General features: G+C 46.6%; 2 protein-coding genes and 1 long non-coding RNA gene across 5 annotated transcripts in view; 1 reads left to right on the top strand and 2 right to left on the bottom strand.

Moving 5' to 3' along the window:
- Positions 1 to 2,445, bottom strand: part of LOC143522454 (uncharacterized) — a 2,729-nt gene extending 284 nt beyond the window's left edge. The window contains exons 1-2 of the long non-coding RNA XR_013133000.1: positions 2,112 to 2,445; positions 1,865 to 1,960 (exon numbers count right to left, since the gene is read on the bottom strand). This is a non-coding gene — a long non-coding RNA (uncharacterized LOC143522454). The remainder of the gene's footprint in view (positions 1 to 1,864; positions 1,961 to 2,111) is intronic.
- A 2,137-nt stretch (positions 2,446 to 4,582) lies between these two features.
- ttc13 (tetratricopeptide repeat domain 13) lies at positions 4,583 to 16,443 on the bottom strand. Of its 2 annotated transcripts, none has more exons than XM_077016467.1 (23): positions 16,275 to 16,443; positions 15,322 to 15,416; positions 13,674 to 13,749; positions 13,494 to 13,564; positions 13,288 to 13,353; positions 12,850 to 12,942; positions 11,831 to 11,947; positions 11,337 to 11,447; positions 11,023 to 11,105; positions 10,322 to 10,463; positions 9,954 to 10,128; positions 9,440 to 9,596; positions 8,678 to 8,808; positions 8,394 to 8,526; positions 8,131 to 8,223; positions 7,510 to 7,593; positions 7,287 to 7,371; positions 6,972 to 7,081; positions 5,987 to 6,122; positions 5,590 to 5,669; positions 5,293 to 5,371; positions 5,116 to 5,195; positions 4,583 to 4,954 (listed from the first exon to the last, which is right to left on the bottom strand). In XM_077016467.1, the coding sequence occupies exons 1-23, from the start codon at positions 16,441 to 16,443 to the stop codon at positions 4,840 to 4,842; spliced, it is 2,481 nt and encodes an 826-aa protein (XP_076872582.1). In that variant the 3' UTR covers positions 4,583 to 4,839. The 2 variants fall into 2 exon arrangements, with proteins under 2 accessions (XP_076872582.1, XP_076872583.1); XM_077016468.1 differs by having other exon boundaries at positions 6,972 to 7,078.
- Positions 16,333 to 19,014, top strand: arv1 (ARV1 fatty acid homeostasis modulator). 2 transcript variants are annotated; one of them, XM_077016470.1, is made up of 5 exons: positions 16,333 to 16,462; positions 16,977 to 17,096; positions 17,212 to 17,365; positions 17,640 to 17,861; positions 18,191 to 19,014. In XM_077016470.1, exons 1-5 carry the CDS (start codon positions 16,442 to 16,444, stop codon positions 18,322 to 18,324), a joined length of 651 nt encoding a protein of 216 aa, XP_076872585.1. In that variant the 5' UTR covers positions 16,333 to 16,441; the 3' UTR covers positions 18,325 to 19,014. The 2 variants fall into 2 exon arrangements, with proteins under 2 accessions (XP_076872585.1, XP_076872584.1); XM_077016469.1 differs by lacking the exon at positions 16,333 to 16,462 and adding an exon at positions 16,520 to 16,727.
- The last annotated feature ends 482 nt before the right edge of the window (positions 19,015 to 19,496 follow it).

Genomic DNA, 19,496 nt, shown 5'->3' with positions numbered 1-19,496 from the left:
TCCCAAACCCCCTGGACATACACACGTACACACATTTCCTATAAACGGATTTATTGAAACCATAGTACTCAAAGCAACACTCACAAATCTCTAGTCAGTTGAGATGAATAGTACTAGTAAAACTAAGAGTGTCTCCCTGGGAGAAACAAGATTCACTGGCCTGAACATCCTCCCCTCTGAGTAACAATAAGCCAGTCCGTCTGTTGGTCGGGCCTCATACAGGAGTCTGTTTTACAGCACACAGGGAGTAATAATGGAACAGTCCAAATTGGCTTAACCATTACGAGTATAACATCAAGCCAAACACATACCCACACACACACACACACACACACACACACACACAACCCCCTGCCAAACATACACACACGACCAAACACACACGCATGACTGGTACCGCACTAAAACACTTGAAAAGCCAATGGATATCTGGGGGTCCTAAAACTCAGATTAACTTCAAATGGCTCAAATTCTTGGCAGGAAGTCCACACATTTAGGTAGTTCCACACAGGAAGTCTCGCCAGAGCCATCAGACATCTGGTCGAGGTACCAGGAAGGTATCTTGGCAAAGAAGCAGGTGGAATCTCGAAGAGGTTTATTGGAAAAGGATTTCAGGCTTTTAGAACGTGCTATGGAGAGGCTGTGTGATGTATGATCATGTTAAGGCCCTAGGGCAGGATAGGCCCAACATTGAAAGCCGAACCATAACCACAGAGCTCAGAACCATGAGACAGGACGTTACTATCGAAGTAGGCACCTGGGCCTTACAGGCAGGTTCGGACATACTGGATCAAGAAACACTGGGCTGAGACCCATGTGACTCATGATGGTTACATTCTGACTCTCTATTGGCTTGTGCCTGAGAGATCTGAACATTTTGGGGTTGGATTAATGAAGTAAGCTAGTTGTCGTGTGGCGGGTCACATTTCTGACCTCACGTTTGGGGTCAAGGAGCATGTCAAACTCGCAGCAGGTCTGAGACAGACAGAACTCCAGTCCTTGCGAACGAGTCCACAAGCACCCGCACACTCTGGGCTTCCAGAACACTCTGAGAGAAACAGACCCAGACAGGAAGAGAGGGAAGAATCCTTGGCACAAAGCATCATCACAACATGGAAAAGACATTACACAAGATTTGGTGAGCAGAATGCCACACAAAATGCCTCACTAGAGAACAATGATTAGGCCTGCAGAGATGAAACTAGAGTTTACAGGTTAAAAAAAGAAAGAAATTCTCAGCATCGACAAAATATTGGGCAGGTTTTCTTCAGCTATGTGCCTGCCCTTTTTCTAATGTCCAGCAGAGGGCAGCACTCACCCTGCTGTCCCCGAGCTCAGTCATGTGGTCTCTTACAGTAACGGCAGTCATTAAAAAAGCCTGAAAAAGACCAGCATGAGCTTGTGCCCTTTGCCCCAGGTAGCCTACTGACCCAGAGAAACACCCCTACACACGGCAATGCAGACTTCTAGTGTATATGATCCCTGAGAATAGAGCAGGTTCACTATACCACTATACCACAACCACACTGCTAAACACACCTCGCATACATGTTTGTTCTTTTCTAATTATTTTAATAGTTAGTTTGTTTTCTTTATTGTATAAAGCACTTTGCATGTTTGTATGAAAGGTGCTATACAAATAAGTATTATTATTATTATTATCCATATTCACACAGACTTCTCAAAACACATCACATTTATATACAGTACTATTTACCCAAAGGTTAATCTAAACTCCGCCCACAGGCAGCACTGCTCCCATCACACCTTTCTATCTTACAATGAGTGATGGCCACTCTGTCCAATAGAGGAAGAGCTTTAACTTCATGCACGTTCTAGACCTCTTTAAGGACAGCCCACTCACTCTGTAGTCCTGACATAATGAACTGCGTGTGCACAGCGTCCCGCCACTCATCTGGGCTTCTGAGTCCAGGTATGCCAGAACTCCATCCCACTCGACCTGTCAGTCACAGAGAGCACATTCAGAAATAAAAATAAACAGCATTCCACGTTGTCCTCTCAAACAAGAACCTGACCCTAGACATCAAAGAAGAGCAGAATTTCAAGTCAATCACTGTCAGGCACAAAACAGTCATTCTAAAACAACGCACAACAGAATCCCAAAAACGTGAGCAGGTCCCAGTCCTCAGGTACTGCAGGTACGGGTGGCGTGACTGTAACTCACAGTGGCACGTCTGACTGCAGCTATATCAGTTAATGAGAAGCTTCGTGTGTCTCACACACTTCCACCTGCTGCAGGTCTTCAACGTCACCCCGTACCTCCACATTCCTAACAGGCCACGAGAGGGAGAAGGAGGTGACACCTGTTCTCACACCTGTTCTCGCTCCACAAATACCCAACGCAGAAATTCGAGCAGTGGATAAACAGCTGTTCGGCTTTTCGTTTTGCCATGATGCATGAGAAACAGGCTACGTTGAAAGGGAAACCCCTAACCCACTGAAGAAGCAGCACTACAAGTTTCTTCACCTTCTTGTCCACTCCACTTTAACCCACGTGTATCGGTCCAGCGCCTGGACGGGACATTGTGGTGGACGTTTAAAACCGTGAGGTCTTTTATCTCACCATAGGCCTATAGGATTTGTGTGTAAACGAGTCACTGGAGGATCATGGCTGTGTGTTGAAATCTTCTCCTGCAGGGCCCCACGGCCTGTAGCCTACACACGGATTCAACCTTTTAAAATATTACACAGAGAAACATAGTTCCGTCTTCTTGTCCGTGCACATTAGGAGTCTGTTTTCTGTTTCATCACCTTGACCCCACTGGTCTAGAATGATCATATACCTTCACGTGGGGACGTCATGAAGCTCATGAATATATGAAACGGCAGGTTTGAGGCATGCTATGTTAGCGATAGACACAGTCTGTGGACAGTTTAAAGGACAGGCTGTCTCCTGCCTGTACATGTATCGCAAAATTAGAAGACGTGAATCATAAATCATCCTTGAAGCTGTCAAGATCAGCATCACGTGGACTTACTCGTCTGATTCAAATGTCGCGATTCTGTCCGCAGCTCAAAGGGAGGCCCTCACTCACTCACTCACAGTCAGGGCGATTCTATTCGCGTCTATTCGAGTATTCGAAGCAGATACTTGATGCTTTTTACACCCTTTTATTTCTGTAGCATCTCTAACCCTTCTTGTTGAGAGGACTCGTAGTACCAGTGCAGCACGTCTGTCCCCGTAACGTTAGCAGTGAGAAAACACACTCTCTCAACCCGTTTCACAAAATACAATGTACTAAATATATTACATTTTTGCATGGCACAAGGTAGCTAACCCTCATTTTTCCTGGTCACAGGACATCCGGCAACCATATATAATATTTTAATAAATACATAAATGTGTCGTTAATCTGCACCTGGGAAAGGTTTTATTTAAATTGTTTACATTTTAATTATGCCTCACATGGACGTAATTTTGATTTCAAAAGTGGGGGGGACATGGATTCGTCGCTATATAAATATTTGGTTTTAACCGTAAAAACTGGAGAGGACTTTTGAAAAAGTGGGGGGGACATGTCCCCCCCCGTCCCCCCCCCCCAAATTACGTCCATGATGCCTCAACAATTTTAATTATGCTTCGTCGCACGGGCTCATGACATTTCCACAGTTGACCACCGGAGGGCACCCTCACAGGAATACTTTACTTTTTTCCTCACATATATGAAGGCAAATCTGTCTCAAAATTAAAATAAAAATGTAATATGCAAAATGGCAATGTAATACATTTGCATTTACATGCTCCACGCATACATGCAACTTTGAGCTCAAAATTCAAATGCAATTATGCCATTTACATTTGCACTTTGGTAGACATTCAAATTTCATTTGGATGCTTTATTTGTTAGTTTCATTTATTTAAATGAATATGTATTTCCCAATTTGAATGATCAAGTGTCATGTGATCATGCAAAGGTTATATCAAAATTCTAATGAAAATGTTATTCACTTAATATGCATTTGCATTCAATGATAATGTGTTTGAAATATAATTTTCAACCTCACCATCAGGCTAAAAAGATGTCAAAAATCAAATGTTAAAGGGGAACTATCACCTCTCCTGTTTGCAGTTACACTGCAGAATGTTGTTTCATTTTCATGGCCTTCCATTACAGTCAGCCAATCAGATCCGCTAAGCAGTACAGGCGAGTTTTTTTTAATGACCGCAGAAGAGCTCATTAGATTAATTCAAAGGGTTGCAGACGATGGTGGTTTTACACTCGATCAGTGTGAAAGTTTAAGGTCGAGCAAGTGGCAGAATTCTCACCCTTATCTGGCGCTGATGTGACTGTTATCGCCAATTTAAGAGCTGTGGCAGAGCAAATAAGTGTGTCTCGAACTACGGTGGTAGGGCGGCTTCGGCAGCCAATCAGTGACCAAAGCTCTCCACGTGGGGGGTGAGGGGCAGCCAATCAGTGACCAAAGCTCTCCACGAGGCGGGTCAGCTGATCAGAGGAACGTGAGAATTCCCTGATCACGGATGTGGACGGGATGGAGGTACGTCACTTCACTCAATAACGCGAAAAAATTAAAAGAGGATCGTCAAAAAACTCAAAACATACAGGAATCAAACAAATATTTATTGAAATAGTTTTAAGTGTGCTTTATTTTTTATCCATTCTCTAAACTATCTGGGGCATCTTTGGGAGAAAATTGTGCATATCTGTAATTGGAGACATTAGAGGTTCTCCCCAAAGAGAAAGACTATTTCTATGGACTTTTCCCACTTCGGGTTTGAAAGAGCTCTTTAAATAAGGAAGACAAAACCCCGCCCACTAGGAGGGGTAAGGGGAGGAGACAGACATGGCCTTTGTTGTGTTAGGACTTCACTGGACAATGGGAGGAGGAGTCAGTGTTTAAGACTTCAATCATGGTTCTGGAAAACTGGAACGAGTCTGCTACCGGCGGAAGGTTCTGGTACCAACTTGGCAGGCTGGAGAGAGAGACACACACACACACACACACACACACACACACACACATGGCGGGGGGGGGGGGGGGGGGGGGGCTTTTAGCTGAAGACAATAACATGAAAATTAAAGCCACCAGATACTTTGGGGGCGGAGCCTGGCAAGGCTGCTGCCCGCCAATCACCTCTTTAGGTTCATCCAGCTCTTGGCGGTCTTGCTGAAGCGGTCAGGGGTGGGCGTGGTCATGGCCTCAAAGTCCACCAGCTGTGGGGGGACAGACCGTGTTAATCGCACTCGCACACGCTCGTCCACTCTCACACACGTACGGCGAGACCAGGGCGGCTCGGCCTCCGCGTTTTACCTTTCCAGACGGGATTCTCCCCACCACTTCCTTCCCGCTGGCCATCACGGCCCCCATCACCACGGAGTAGGCCACGATGCTGCCGGACACACGGACAGACGTACGGTGAGCGCGCCGCACGCACCTTAACACGCAGAGGGGTCGTGACCCCCGTGTGTGACGATCTGAGGTGTTGGGCTCCGGCACGGTCGGCCACTAAACACTGCTGTGGTGATGGTGTGATGGTGGAGGTGCCTACAGGGTGGGGTGGAGGTGTGAGGTGGTGGAGACAGAACGGGGTCCAGCACCATCACTCACCTGGAGCCCCTGGACAGGGGCATGAGGTTACAGAAGTAATAAACCAGAGAGAGGATCAGATTACACACTGCATCTGAGTCCTGGGGGGGTGTGAGAGAGGGAGAGAGATTGTGAGAGAGAGGGAGAGAGATTGTGAGAGGGGGAGAGAGAGAGAGAGAGTGAGAGAGAGAGGGGGGGGGCAACATTAATACTCCATGTCTTTTACAACAACAACTGCCTGCTAGTTTTTCTAACTTGATAAAACAGATTCATCTAACATTCCAACAATTTTGCATTCAGAAAAACATGACGGGATCATGAGAGTGTGTGTACACATGTACTGTAGGCATGTACTGTACTGTGCGCATGCATGTATGTGTGTATGATTGTGTGTGCAGTGAGAGGGCAGGAGACACACTCCTAGTTCGGAGGAGAGCATGAGAGCTTTGCCCTTAGCGGTCAGATCTTTATACAGGGCCTCCATCTCAGACTGATACTGCTGTGTCCTCTCCTCTGTGGTCTGGGTCTCCACTGAGAACAGCATGTTCCCCACGCTGGAGAAACACACGCGCGCACACACACACACACACACACACACACACACACACACACACACACACACACACACACACACACACACACACACACACACACACACACGCACGCACATACACACATACACACACACGCACGCACATACACACACACACACACACACACACACACACACACACACACACACACACACACACACACACACACACACACACACACACACACACACACACACACACACACACACACACACACACACACACACACACACACACACACAAAAAGAGAGAGAGAACCTCAACGAACTTGGAGCTACATTACAAACCTTGAGGCATCTCTGGTATCACAACACACACAGACAGTAATACAGTAATGAGAGTGTGTGTGTGTGTGTGTATGTGTATGTGTATGTGTGTATGTGTGTGTGTGTGTGTGTGTGTAATACAGGATTCTACATTTGAGCGGTGTTCTTCATCCACTCTGATGAAATCAATTCCCCGTTAGTTCCCCTTTAAGCACTTACGACACTGTTCATCAGTCTCATATCTTCAGGTCATCCTGTATATTTTATTATAACATGTGGTTTATTATATGTCTTTGTCCATCAAAAACAATAATGCACAAAGGGAAAATATCATTAAATCCCAATAACTATATAGTCACAAGTAACCAGGTAACACGATGCTAATATCAAACACACCAGACAAGAATCTCTGAACCATATTTAGGGCCTTAACAAAGACCAACGTCCCCTAAGCACAGCTGGGAGCAGAGAAGCAGCTGAAAGGCTACAGGTTAAAGGTTAGAGGTTAAAGGTTAGAGGTGAGGGTAGCGCTGTGGTGTCTGACCGGTCTCCGGTGATGGTGATAGTGAAACCGTCGTATTCTTTACCAGGGTCCTTCATGCTCGGTACCTTCGAGTTTACGGTGAAACCATCTCTTGTTATACTGTTGAACTGCTTCAGAGACACACACACACACACACACACACACACACCATTTAGGCAACTGAAGCACATTTAAGTGTATATGTCCACATATGAACAGAATTAATCTCTACAGGAACCTCGACTATGACACATGTGGAAACTGGCGCTGACCGGCGCTGACCAGTCTCAGCAGGTACAGACCAGATAAGTGAGGAGGTTCTGAGAGGTCTGGTACCTTCATTATGGGCAACAGGTCCTCAACCTTAGTCACATATTCCAGAGCCTGTTTGACCTCTGGCACTCCCCGCGGGTTGTATGCCCTGAGACGGAGAGAGAGAGAGAGAGAGAGGGAGAGAGGGAGAGAGGAAAAGACAGTCAGTATGTTACAGAATGATTCAACGAACAGCAATCAAACTGACCTCAGGGTCATCTAGTGAGGTTAAAGGTCAAGTGCCTACCCGTGATAGACTAATATTCTTTCCTTAATGAAGCTGAGAATGCTTGCAAAGTACTCCATATATCTGATGTTGACGATCTGACCCCTGCAAACGAAACAAACATCACATTACCACATATGTAGGGCATGCTTGGCGCCCCCTGGTGGCCAACATAACCCCGACACCAGCAACAGCAAAGTGGCATTTCGCCATATCATTGCGGTGGACTGCCAGTACATGCGCTAAGGATTATGGGAAGAAGATCCATTGTCGTGGTCAGACCTGGTACCTCTGGGCAAGCCAGTTACTGTGTGACTGGCTTAGCAGTGAGGGGTAGATTAAGATTATGGGTAGATTAGAGCTAGATTATCTTGGGATAGATTGGATTAGTGTGGTTAGATGCTGGTGGGCCATGAAAACTGTGGACCTGCCCCCATGATTCTGGAGATCAGGGTTTCACAACTCCTACCAGAACGGGGGGGATAGTTAATGTGACCTACTTCAAAGGTTCATCTAGCGCACCTGGTGACAGGGGCAGTTTGTAGTGCTGGCGCGGTACGTACAGGTGTGTGAAATACGGTGGCCGGTGATGGTGGGCGGGGCTTCAGGTGCGTAGAGTAGCACAGCTGTGTCATGCACTACCTGACGAGGTTGATGTGGTTGTTGAATCCTCTGCTAAGGCTCCGTGCTGGCATCTGATCCAACCACAGAACAGGCTGGTCTGGATCAGCAATTCTACACACACACACACACACACACACACACACACACACACACACACACACACACACACACACACACACAGTTTTAGATATTCTTCAAACATTCGACACTTGCTATAATAGCAGTTCCTTTGCCGATCTGCATATGCTAATGAGGAGCTGTCCAATGAGAGCGAGACCCGCCTCCTCCACTTGACGGCGATGTCGAACATGTCTCTCCACTGCAGCTGTCTGGTTCTGCCGTTCACTCGCACCCGGGAGTTACTCCACGTCTTCTGCATGGCCTGCATCACCTCGATAGCAGCCAGACCCATGGCTTCAACAACAGAGGAGGGAGGGGAGGGAGAGATGAAGGGAGGGAAAGAGAGAGAGATGTCTGATATTTAGGCAGTGTGAAATGCTGTAGCACATCTTTATTGTGGTTATCGTCGGTGGGGTGAACCTGGGGGCGGGGCTATGGGACTGACCTCTGTGTACACGCAGATTTGACAGGAAGCCTGACGTGTTGTACTGCATGAGGGTCCCGAGGTGATCCGCCGCACAGATCAACTTCTGCACCTCTGGAGAGTAGCTCTCAAAGTCCTGAGGCAGAACGTCCCTAAAAAGCCACAGAGGGACCTCAACTCACAGCCGGAGGCCAGCCTGAACTCACTTAACATGGTCCCGTAGAACGAGCCTAAACTCACTTAACATGGTCCTGTAGAACAAGCCTAAACTCACTTAACATGGTCCTGTAGAACGAGCCTAAACTCACTTAACATGGTCCCGTAGAACAAGCCTAAACTCACTTAACATGGTCCTGTAGAACGAGCCTAAACTCACTTAACATGGTCCTGTAGTACCAGCCTGAACTCACTTAACATGGTCCTGTAGTACCAGCCTGAACTCACTTAACATGGTCCTGTACAACCAGCCTAAACTCACTTAACATGGTCCTGTAGAACTAGACTGAACTCACTTAACATGGTCCTGTAGAACGAGCCTAAACTCACTTAACATGGTCCTGTAGTACCAGCCTGAACTCACTTAACATGGTCCTGTAGTACCAGCCTGAACTCACTTAACATGGTCCTATAGGCCAGACTGAACTCACTTAACATGGTCCTGTAGAACAAGCCTAAACTCACTTAACATGGTCCTGTAAACCCAGACTGAACACACTTAACATGGTTCTGTAAACCCAGACTGAACACACTTAACATGGTTCTGTAAACCCAGACTGAACTCACTTAATATGGGGCTGCAGGCCTGGCTGTTCCTCGTAGTCCTCGATGAGGAAGGGCAGGTTTTTGGCCCAGTGGTTTTTAAAGTGTCCCGGAAGGTCCTGATCCACGTTGTACTCGGCTACAGGGATGTCCAGGTGGGAGTGCAAATATCGGGAATATTCTGGAACACAGGCAGGAAGACACGTGGGACGTCGTCCTCTTCCCCGAGAACTGGGCCGCGTTCATATGGGCAACACGTGAGACCGGAGGACACGCAGACTATCACATCGGCCGACACGAATGACGTGCAACGTGAAAGAAATGGCGCGTGTGAAATCAGGGAGGGGTCAAGCTTTTTCCTATGGATTCTTCACTTGAGCTTTGCTGGTTCGGGCAAGGCGCCCAGACACGGAGCATCAAGCACACGTGGGTTCCAGCCTGCTCCACGTAGCTTACACGTGAAAGTGAATTCAACAGGAAGAAACTGCGCACCTGGGGAGCGCACCTGGGCAGGTGCGGGGAGCTCTGCCTCACTCACCTCGGAGGTATTTGACTTTGAGGTACTCTGTGCTGGCTTTCTGGCCCAGGAGGGGGTCGTTGAGCATGACTTTGGTCTGGGCCTTGATGCCCTCGTAGAACTGGCCCATGGCCACGTGGCTGAGGCCCTTCATGTACTGACACACCTCATTGTACGGCTCCAGCTGAAGGCACCTCTGAGCGGTAAACAAGTAAACAACAACAAAGGTAAACAATCTTACATTCTAAAGGTTCCACAAAGTTCTGGGGATAAATAACTTAGTCTTGCCTGTAGTTACAGGCCTGGAGAGACGTACACAGAGCGCATGGACACACACACAAACACACATAGATGGACAAACACACACACACAGGCCAGGTGATGCCTACCTTGAAGTTGCCGATGGCGTCCTGCAGGCTGCCGTGGTGATAGAGCATCATACCTCGCAGCTGCAGAGACTGCAGGTGGTTCTGGTTCAGCAGCAGAGCCCTCTGGAAACTCTCCATAGCGTGATCGAAATCCCCCAACTCCCTACACACACACACACACACACACACACACACACACACACACACACACACACACACACACACACACATATATACATATATATACATATATATATATATATATATATATATATATATATATATATATATATATATATATATATACATATATATATATATATATATATATATATATATACACACACACACACACACACACACACACACACACACACACACACACACACACACACACACACATATATACACATATATATATATATATATATATATATATATATATATATATATATATATATATATATATATATATATATATATATATATATACACACACACACACACACACACACATATATATACACACACACACACACACACACACACACACACACACACACACACACACATTCAAATACACCCAGGTGCAAGTGATGAGAAAAAACCACACACACATCCATAGATAAGGATGACCCAGTAACACACGAGCATGCGCACACACACACACACACACAACTGTAGACCTGAGCCAAACACACACACACACATGCCTGTCTGACCTGTACGCCTGTGCCAGGCTCTTGTGAGCATCGATGAAGTCAGACTTCAACTTCAGTGCTTCCTTAAACGTCTCGATAGCCTCCTGTGCAGAAACACAGCTGAGGAACTAACCCCCTCACACACAAACACACCCTGCACTTAACCCCATCTGAACATTACAATCATCCTGTGTTCAGCTGCCTCGCTCTTCACATCAACCAACATCCTGGACCCCAATGTAAACACGCGAGCCAATGAAATTCTGAAGAGCTTTGTTTTAGGCTCGGTGCTGCTGATAAGAGAGGGGGCGGGGCCAGTGCTGGGCGACGCCCACCTTGAGCAGGCCTCTGTGGAAGTAGGCGAGGCCCTTGTAGAGCATAGCGATGGGCTGGTTCCTGTTCATGTCCAGAGACTGCTGGAAGTCCTCCATGGCACCGATGTAGTCCTGAAGGCAGAGACACAGGGTGTGTGTGTGTGTGTGTGTGTGTGTGTGTGTGTGTGTGTGTGTGTGTGTGTGTGTGTGTGTGTGTGTGTACCTCTGATATAAACAGCAGGGTTCCTCTGTGGCGATATAGTCAGTGCGTGTGAGTGTGTGTGTGTACCTCTGATATAAAGAGCAGGGTTCCTCTGTGGCGATATAGTCAGTGTGTGTGAGTGTGTGTGTGTGTGTGTGTGTGTACCTCTGATATAAAGAGCAGGGTTCCTCTGTGGCGATATAGCCAGTGTGTGTGAGTGTGTGTGTGTGTGTACCTCTGATATAAACAGCAGGGTTACTCTGTGGCGATATAGTCAGTGTGTGTGAGTGTGTGTGTGTGTGTGTGTGTGTACCTCTGATATAAACAGCAGGGTTCCTCTGTGGCGATATAGTCTAGCTGAAGGCTGCAGCTGGATGGCCTTAGTGAGGTCACTCAGCGCTTCACTTATACGGCCCAGTGGAGAGAGGATCTGCACACACGCACGCACGCACGCACACACACACACACACACACACACACACACACACACACACACACACACACACACAAACGCGCATGCACACGCGCACACACACACACACACACATGCAGTTTTCAGGGTCAGTTGAAATGAGTAGATCAGAAAGGTGTTTAACTTTTGATATTTATTGCAGATCCACAGACCAGTGCAGGATAAAATCCTTTAAAATCCCAAATCTTTGTAAAAAAATAAATAAATAAACAAATGACAAATCTCATATACTAAATACACAACATTTATACTACACATACGCTACATACACTACACATGTACTACATATATACTGCATACACTACACATGTACTACATATATACTGCATACACTACACATGTACTACATATATACTGCATACACTACACATGTACTACATATATACTGCATACACTACACATGTACTACATATTTACTGCATACACTACACATGTACTACATATTTACTGCATACACTACACATGTACTACATATATACTGCATACACTACACATGTACTACATATATACTGCATACACTACACATGTACTACATATTTACTGCATACACCACACATGTACTACATATATACTGCATACACTACACATGTACTACATATATACTACATACACTACACATGTACTACATATTTACTGCATACACTACACATGTACTACATATATACTGCATACACTACACATGTACTACATATATACTGCATACACTAAACATGTACTACATATATACTGCATACACTACACATGTACTTCCCCAACAATCAATTACAGTCCAAACAGATAAAGACTTGACATGTGTACATAAGATATAATTAAATATGTAAATATGTAATCTGTGTGTGTGTGTGTGTGTGTGTTCCTACCTCCGCCCTCTGCTCGTACACCTCTGGCCTGTTGGGTTCCAGTGTAATCACTCTACTTAGCTCATATAATGCCAAGTCAGCATTCTTTATGTCCTATAGTATGAGAGATAGAGAGAGAGAAAGAGGAGTCCTCAGAAGGCCCTCACAAGGTATCTACATCTCCACAACCGGTCTCTACTGAACGCGCATCGTAACCATACAGCAGTAAGCAAGCTCCAGGCCGGCCAGTGGGCGTGGCCAGAGAAAGGAGGTGTGGCCAGAGGAAGACACATGAAGGCCTGCAGACGAGCCCGGAGCTGCCTTGTGCCTGAAGCCCCACCACACCCCCACCAGGCCTCCATGCTCCACCCTCAAGGCTCAGCCTCTGCCTGGCTACAACCATGGCAGGTGGAGCTCCACCCTGATGATGCGCTGCTTTAAGCAGAGTTGTGTCCTCACCTGCAGGCTCTTCTTCCCATAGGCTATCCCTCGTCCATATATGGCGCTGACCAGCTCCGGGTCACCCTAAGGAAACAAACGCCCCTTTGGCATTTTCTGTGCCAAAACTGCTATTGTATATTGCATGGAAAACTGTGAATAACTGAATGAATTTGTTAAAAATACTGTGTGAGTGCATGTGTGATCTAACATATGTGTGATCTGACCTGTAGTAGCACTGAGAAGTGTTTAATGGCCTCATCGTAGAGTCCGTTCCCAATAAGAACATATCCTATGGCTACACACACACACACACACACACACACACAGAGCCCTGTACATCACAAAACATCCCACCACGCTGTTCTCTATAGACACGCCCCTTTAAGCAGACGGCGGGGGCGTACCCAGCTCCTCATTGGTGCCGTGGTCGTCGACGGCGAACGGGAAGCGATTCTGCTCCACGAACAGCCGTGCCTGGCTCTGCGGACGAGGGACAAAGGGGACATGAGACACGGGAGGGACGGATCAGGACGTTGGGGACACGACGTCCGGCTCGCATTTGACCAGCCGTGTCGGGTGCAGTGGGAACGGTACATCAGTGTGGATCACATTAGCACCGCCAACCCAGCCCACTGTCCAAGACCCCAGAAGACCGACAAACACAACCTCCCGGGTGACAGTGTCAAATATTTAACATGTCTGCATTATACTAAATCATTATATTAAAAAATCAGCATATATTCAGTAAAAAAAGGACACAAATATAAAAAATAAATAAAAAAACAATCAAATTAGCTCATTGGTCCTAGCTGATCTGGGTGTGGCCCAAATATTCTAATAAGCACGTGTGATTGATGGCATACTGTCACAGACTTGTAACATGCCACGCTACTCATGGATGAATGTAATGGCGTAAGCAGGGAGAATGTGGGTCATACAACTGCACGTGTACAAACCTAGAGATGCCAGAAAAGTTCTGATCATTCTGCTGCCTCTCCTTGGTAACAGTTAAGTGTGGTGTGTTAAGACCAGCAGTACTGCAGTGACCCAATCTGCAGTGTTGAATATTAAATAATGTGTGTGTTACAGTGTGCAGTGCCCCCAAGTTGCAGTTTCACACTCCCGCACTGGAGAGGAATACACACACTTCATCCGTTTGTCTTGCTTTAAATCTAAACTATAGCAAGAACAAACGCCAAACCTGGTTGAAAGGGTCCTTTCAAACTTCCTCTTAATGAACCAATCATGTTTCAACACATGCTGTCACTCAACGTGTAATGCAGTGAAAGGGAGAGGTCTCTGGGCCAATCAGAAACATGCTCCTGAAGGGGGGCGGTATAAATGGCAGTATCAGGTCAGAAGGGCCCAGAGCTGCATGCAAAAGGTGCGTTATGAGTATGGTGTGTTAATGTGTCCATTCTGTTGCTGTGTGTTATTGTCTGTAGTGCACTGTTGTGGGTGGTCTGTTGTTGTGGGTGGTCTGTAGTTGTGGGTGGTCTGTAGTTGTGGGTGGTCTGTTGCTGTGGGTGGTCTGTAGTTGTGCGTGGTCTGTTGCTGTGCGTGGTCTGTAGTTGTGGGTGGTCTGTTGCTGTGGGTGGTCTGTTGCTGTGGGTGGTCTGTTGCTGTGCGTGGTCTGTAGTTGTGGGTGGTCTGTAGTTGTGGGTGGTCTGTTGCTGTGCGTGGTCTGTAGTTGTGGGTGGTCTGTTGCTGTGGGTGGTCTGTAGTTGTGGGTGGTCTGTTGCTGTGGGTGGTCTGTTGTTGTGGGTGGTCTGTTGTTGTGGGTGGTCTGTAGTTGTGGGTGGTCTGTAGTTGTGGGTGGTCTGTTGCTGTGCGTGGTCTGTTGCTGTGCGTGGTCTGTAGTTGTGGGTGGTCTGTTGCTGTGCGTGGTCTGTAGTTGTGGGTGGTCTGTAGTTGTGGGTGGTCTGTTGCTGTGCGTGGTCTGTTGTTGTACGTGGTCTGTAGTTGTGGGTGGTCTGTAGTTGTGGGTGGTCTGTTGCTGTGCATGGTCTGTAGTTGTGGGTGGTCTGTAGTTGTGGGTGGTCTGTAACTCACCAGAATCTTCTCTGCATTCAGAGAGAAGACTGACTCACAGGCAGGACTGCTGCCCTCCTCACAGTCTGGGTCCTCGAGCTGGAGAATAGCATTATCTGCAGAACACACACACACACACACACACACACACACACACACACACACACACTTAGAACAACTACAGCCGCTCAGATACATTGTAGGAAGTAGTAACTGTATTGAACAGGAAACAGTAGGATCCACCTAAATCAGTGACTTACAAAACTCACCTAGGCAACTATAAAAGGGGTAACTCATAATCCAGGGGGCAAGATCACTAACTTCATAGAATAATATGGAAAGGTTCACTGGGTAAACCCCAAAACAGCATTTTTTAGCTGACCGTTTATGTACCAGGCTTTTTGTTTCAGGTTTTACATAGTCCAGATACCTGGCTAAACACCTGGGTCTCATCTGAATGACCAAGTCTGCAGGACCATACACCGTCCTGTCACGTCATCAGGACTATTGTAAAGTGTTTTAATATAGATCTGATGGCACTGTCTGCACACTTCATTCGTTATGGAGCAACGTACACTTGAACACGGACTCTGTACTGGAGTGCGTGTGAAAGTGTGATGCAGAGTGACTCCCCCCCCCCCAAACACACACCTATCAGTAGTGTATCAGTAGTGTGTCAGTAGTGTATCAGTAGTGTATCAGTAGTATATCAGGAGTGTACGTCTGCACTGCGTCGCATGTTCGTTTTTGGAGTCGTTTAGCTACGCGTGAAGAAACAGCTCACCCAAGGTCCCCATAAACTCTGCACGTACAGTTGGTATCTATTATCCATCTATTATCTATCTATCTATCTATCAGTCCGTATGCTGTATCTATCCATCCGCTCGTCATCGGAGCCGGAAGCGAAGAATCCCTAAAGATATGATACCGTACGAGTCGGAGAGACGTGGCAAAACCCTGTAAAAGCCGCTCACCACAGTCGCCCGTGTACTCCTCCCACTCGGACGGCGAGCCGCAGACGTGCTTGTTGAGTTCGCTGTTGAAGAAGGTGAGCGTGGAAAAGTATTCGGTGGAGAAAACAGCTCCGCACAAGTACAGCAGCGAAAGCGCCACCACAACAACACCCCTGCCAGCAGGTGCCATGTTCTCAATGCTGGCCCAGGTAAGCGACAACGACGCGTGGGTAATGTAGTTCCGTTGTGTGAACTGATGGGAACGTGCGTTGGAGGTCCCATCGCAGAGAACTACAATTCCCGTGGAGCTGCGCGCACGGCCCGCCCCCGTAGAGACTCCGGGAAGTGCGGCACAACACGGCGGACGCTGTCAAATGCACTGGAATGGCGTCGTTCAAGTGTGTTGAATGTAACGAGGACGCGTCCGAACTGCACAGAGATTATAGTAACGGCATACTGAAGATAACTATATGTGTGAGTAATGTGTGGCAGTAGTTAGCTCGGTGTAGCTCCGTGGATTGTAGCTAGCTGTCTAGAACAACCCATCAATTATATAGATGCATTATATTTATTTAGGCTCAGTGGGGAGAGATGCAGACTTGTGATTGTGTTAAGGGACCGTATGTGTCGTGTGGTGCTTTTATTATTGTTATAAAGGATATTGGGACTGGATATTTAGTAGTAAGGGTATTAAAGTTCTGTGTGATTGTTTTAATCTTTTAGGCATCCTGCGCGAAGCCCGTGGACAAATACATCGAGTATGATCCCGTCATCATCCTGGTCGATGCCATACTGTGCAAGATCCAGGCGTTCAGACACATCCTGTTTAACACAGAAATAAACGTGAGTGGGACAAGACACCCCCCTACTCATCGACTTTTATGAATAAAGCATGGGGATATGGAAACGGTATATGTTAGTGTGTGTGTGTGTGTGTGTTTGTGTGTCTGTCTCCCAGATCCACTGGAAGCTGTGTGTCTTTTGTCTGTTGTGTGAAGCATATCTACGATGGTCCCAGCTCCACGGTTCAGATGTGACCAGTGACCCTGCGGACATCATCAGATACACCAGAGAATGGGACTTCTATGGGATGTTTGCACTGGCTGCCCTCGGTAACCACACACCGCATGGCACATCAAAAACTAAATGTGTAAACTGAAGCATTTAGTTGTTTGTTTTTTTAGCATGTTTCAGACAAATTAATGTTTCTCAAAAGCTTTGTAACGCATCACCTGCTTTGTAAGTCTTGTAGCACGTTCTAGGACTATTAGATGATTCCGTCCGTGTTCCCCAAAACAAGGCACTTTTCCTAACTACTAAATATTTTCCTAACTATTAAATATTAATTGCTAAAATATTGAATGTGTGTGTGTGTGTGTGTATCAGAGCTGGGGGTGTTCTGTGTGGGTGTGCTAGCGGTGCTGTGGCCGGTCCGGCGTCTAAGTGGCTGTTCTGTGGAGCTGGTCCATCTTCTCAAGGGCCTGTTGCTCTCCTGCTATGGCAAAGTCCTGCTGATCCCTGCAGTGATCTGGGAGCACGACTACTCCCCCCTCTGCTTCAGACTCATCAGACTGTTCATCCTCACCTCCAACACCCAGGCTATACGAGGTACGTACACACACACACACACACACACACACACAGCACATCACCCACAAGCACAGGCCATTTAGGGTAACCACACACACACACACACACACACACACAGGCTATTTAGGGTAACCAAACATACACACACACCCCACCCCCACAAGGATGACATAACACTCTGGCTATTTGGAGTAGCCACATTCCTACATACACACACACACCACCTACTTCCAGAATTTCCCTGAGAGAAATTAGTGGAGGAAAATAGCCTTCACAAGATGCAGGATATTTATATAATTTTGCTGTATGCTTTAACTGAACCTGCAATGTGAACTCTTCCTTTACAGTAATTCTGAACTGTAGCCGACGACTGGCTGTCTTGGCCGTGTTGGGAGGGCTGCTATTGGAGACCAGTGTGACTCATGGTTTGCAAAAACTGGAGCTAAACCTGTTGGACTACCTGTCTGAAGTCCACACCTGAGCCTGCAGTGCCCCCGTGATGTCACAATGGACTCCCCAGTACACAGAAGGCGATTGGTCGCAGTTGGATTCTAATGGAATGGAATAGCTCGGTTCAAACTCGTCTGGAATCCAGTGCACTATCTATGTCTTCGTTTTCTCACTCTGACTGTAGTCGAAGTGCAGAGGACCAGAAACCTCTGGGGATACTCCACACTGACCTATTGCAGCTGGATGTGGATCTGGGTTTGAATCTCGGGCGCTCAGTGTGCACAAAAACACGAATGTTTTCTTTGCTCTGAGGAAAGACAAAAGCAGTATGTGTGGAGTGACAACTTGTCACAAATGTTACACATGTCAGAAAGGGAAGAGAGTGGAATGGGTCTCTGATCTTCCCTGTGTGTTTGTGTGTGTGTGTGTGTGTGTGTGTGTGTGTGTGTGTGTGTGCGTGTGTGCGCACGTGCGTGTGCGCTCAGTTTTCTGATGTGCTGCTACACCTGGCTTAGGTCATTTGTCAAACACGTAACCGATGCAAGGTGAAGACACAGTCCAAATTCTGCCCGTTGAATCAGATATTTATAAAGCTTTTATTTCCAATGTTTTTTTTATATATTATGTGTTGTGTGTAATGTATGTAATGTTATTTACAGCAAAATTTGGACTTTGTTTTCATTGTGCCTTGCAGAGGTAGAATAAACTTATTCTTGAGTTATTTCACTCAGTTTTGGGGAATGTTTTAAACGGAAGCATTTTGCTGTCTTTCATAGGTCTTAAGAATTTTGATCAAGGCTCATTTGTTGCATCTTGTTCTTTTATAGAGGCGGTGGGTATGTGATTGAAGTAATGACTTCTTTTATGTCGTTATATGTATGTAGCGTGTCTTAGATTGCAGGAGCGTAGTATCCTTGACATGGACCTGACAAGTTCAGACAGGTTCTTGGTTCAGGTTATCTCCGTTCCAGCCACATGCTGGTATTTAGTTGAGCATCTCATGCTGTTTGCTCAAGGCAACTTCAGTCAGACAAGAGAACACCTGTATGTTCCCGTCCCAAATCCCACCTTTCATACCATGGCGCCTCGGCAGGATCAACTTTAATGAATTTCACTGGTACGACATGTTGTGATTTATACCTCTAAATGAGAAATTCATGCTCAGACCGATTCTCTGTCAGTTCAGCAAATCGATTACTTTGT

The sequence above is a fragment of the Brachyhypopomus gauderio genome, chromosome 9 (assembly GCF_052324685.1).
Source record: "Brachyhypopomus gauderio isolate BG-103 chromosome 9, BGAUD_0.2, whole genome shotgun sequence".
Lineage (NCBI taxonomy): Eukaryota > Metazoa > Chordata > Actinopteri > Gymnotiformes > Hypopomidae > Brachyhypopomus > Brachyhypopomus gauderio.
The sequence above is the reverse complement of the archived record's forward strand: the minus strand, read 5'-3'. Positions and strand labels throughout refer to the sequence as shown.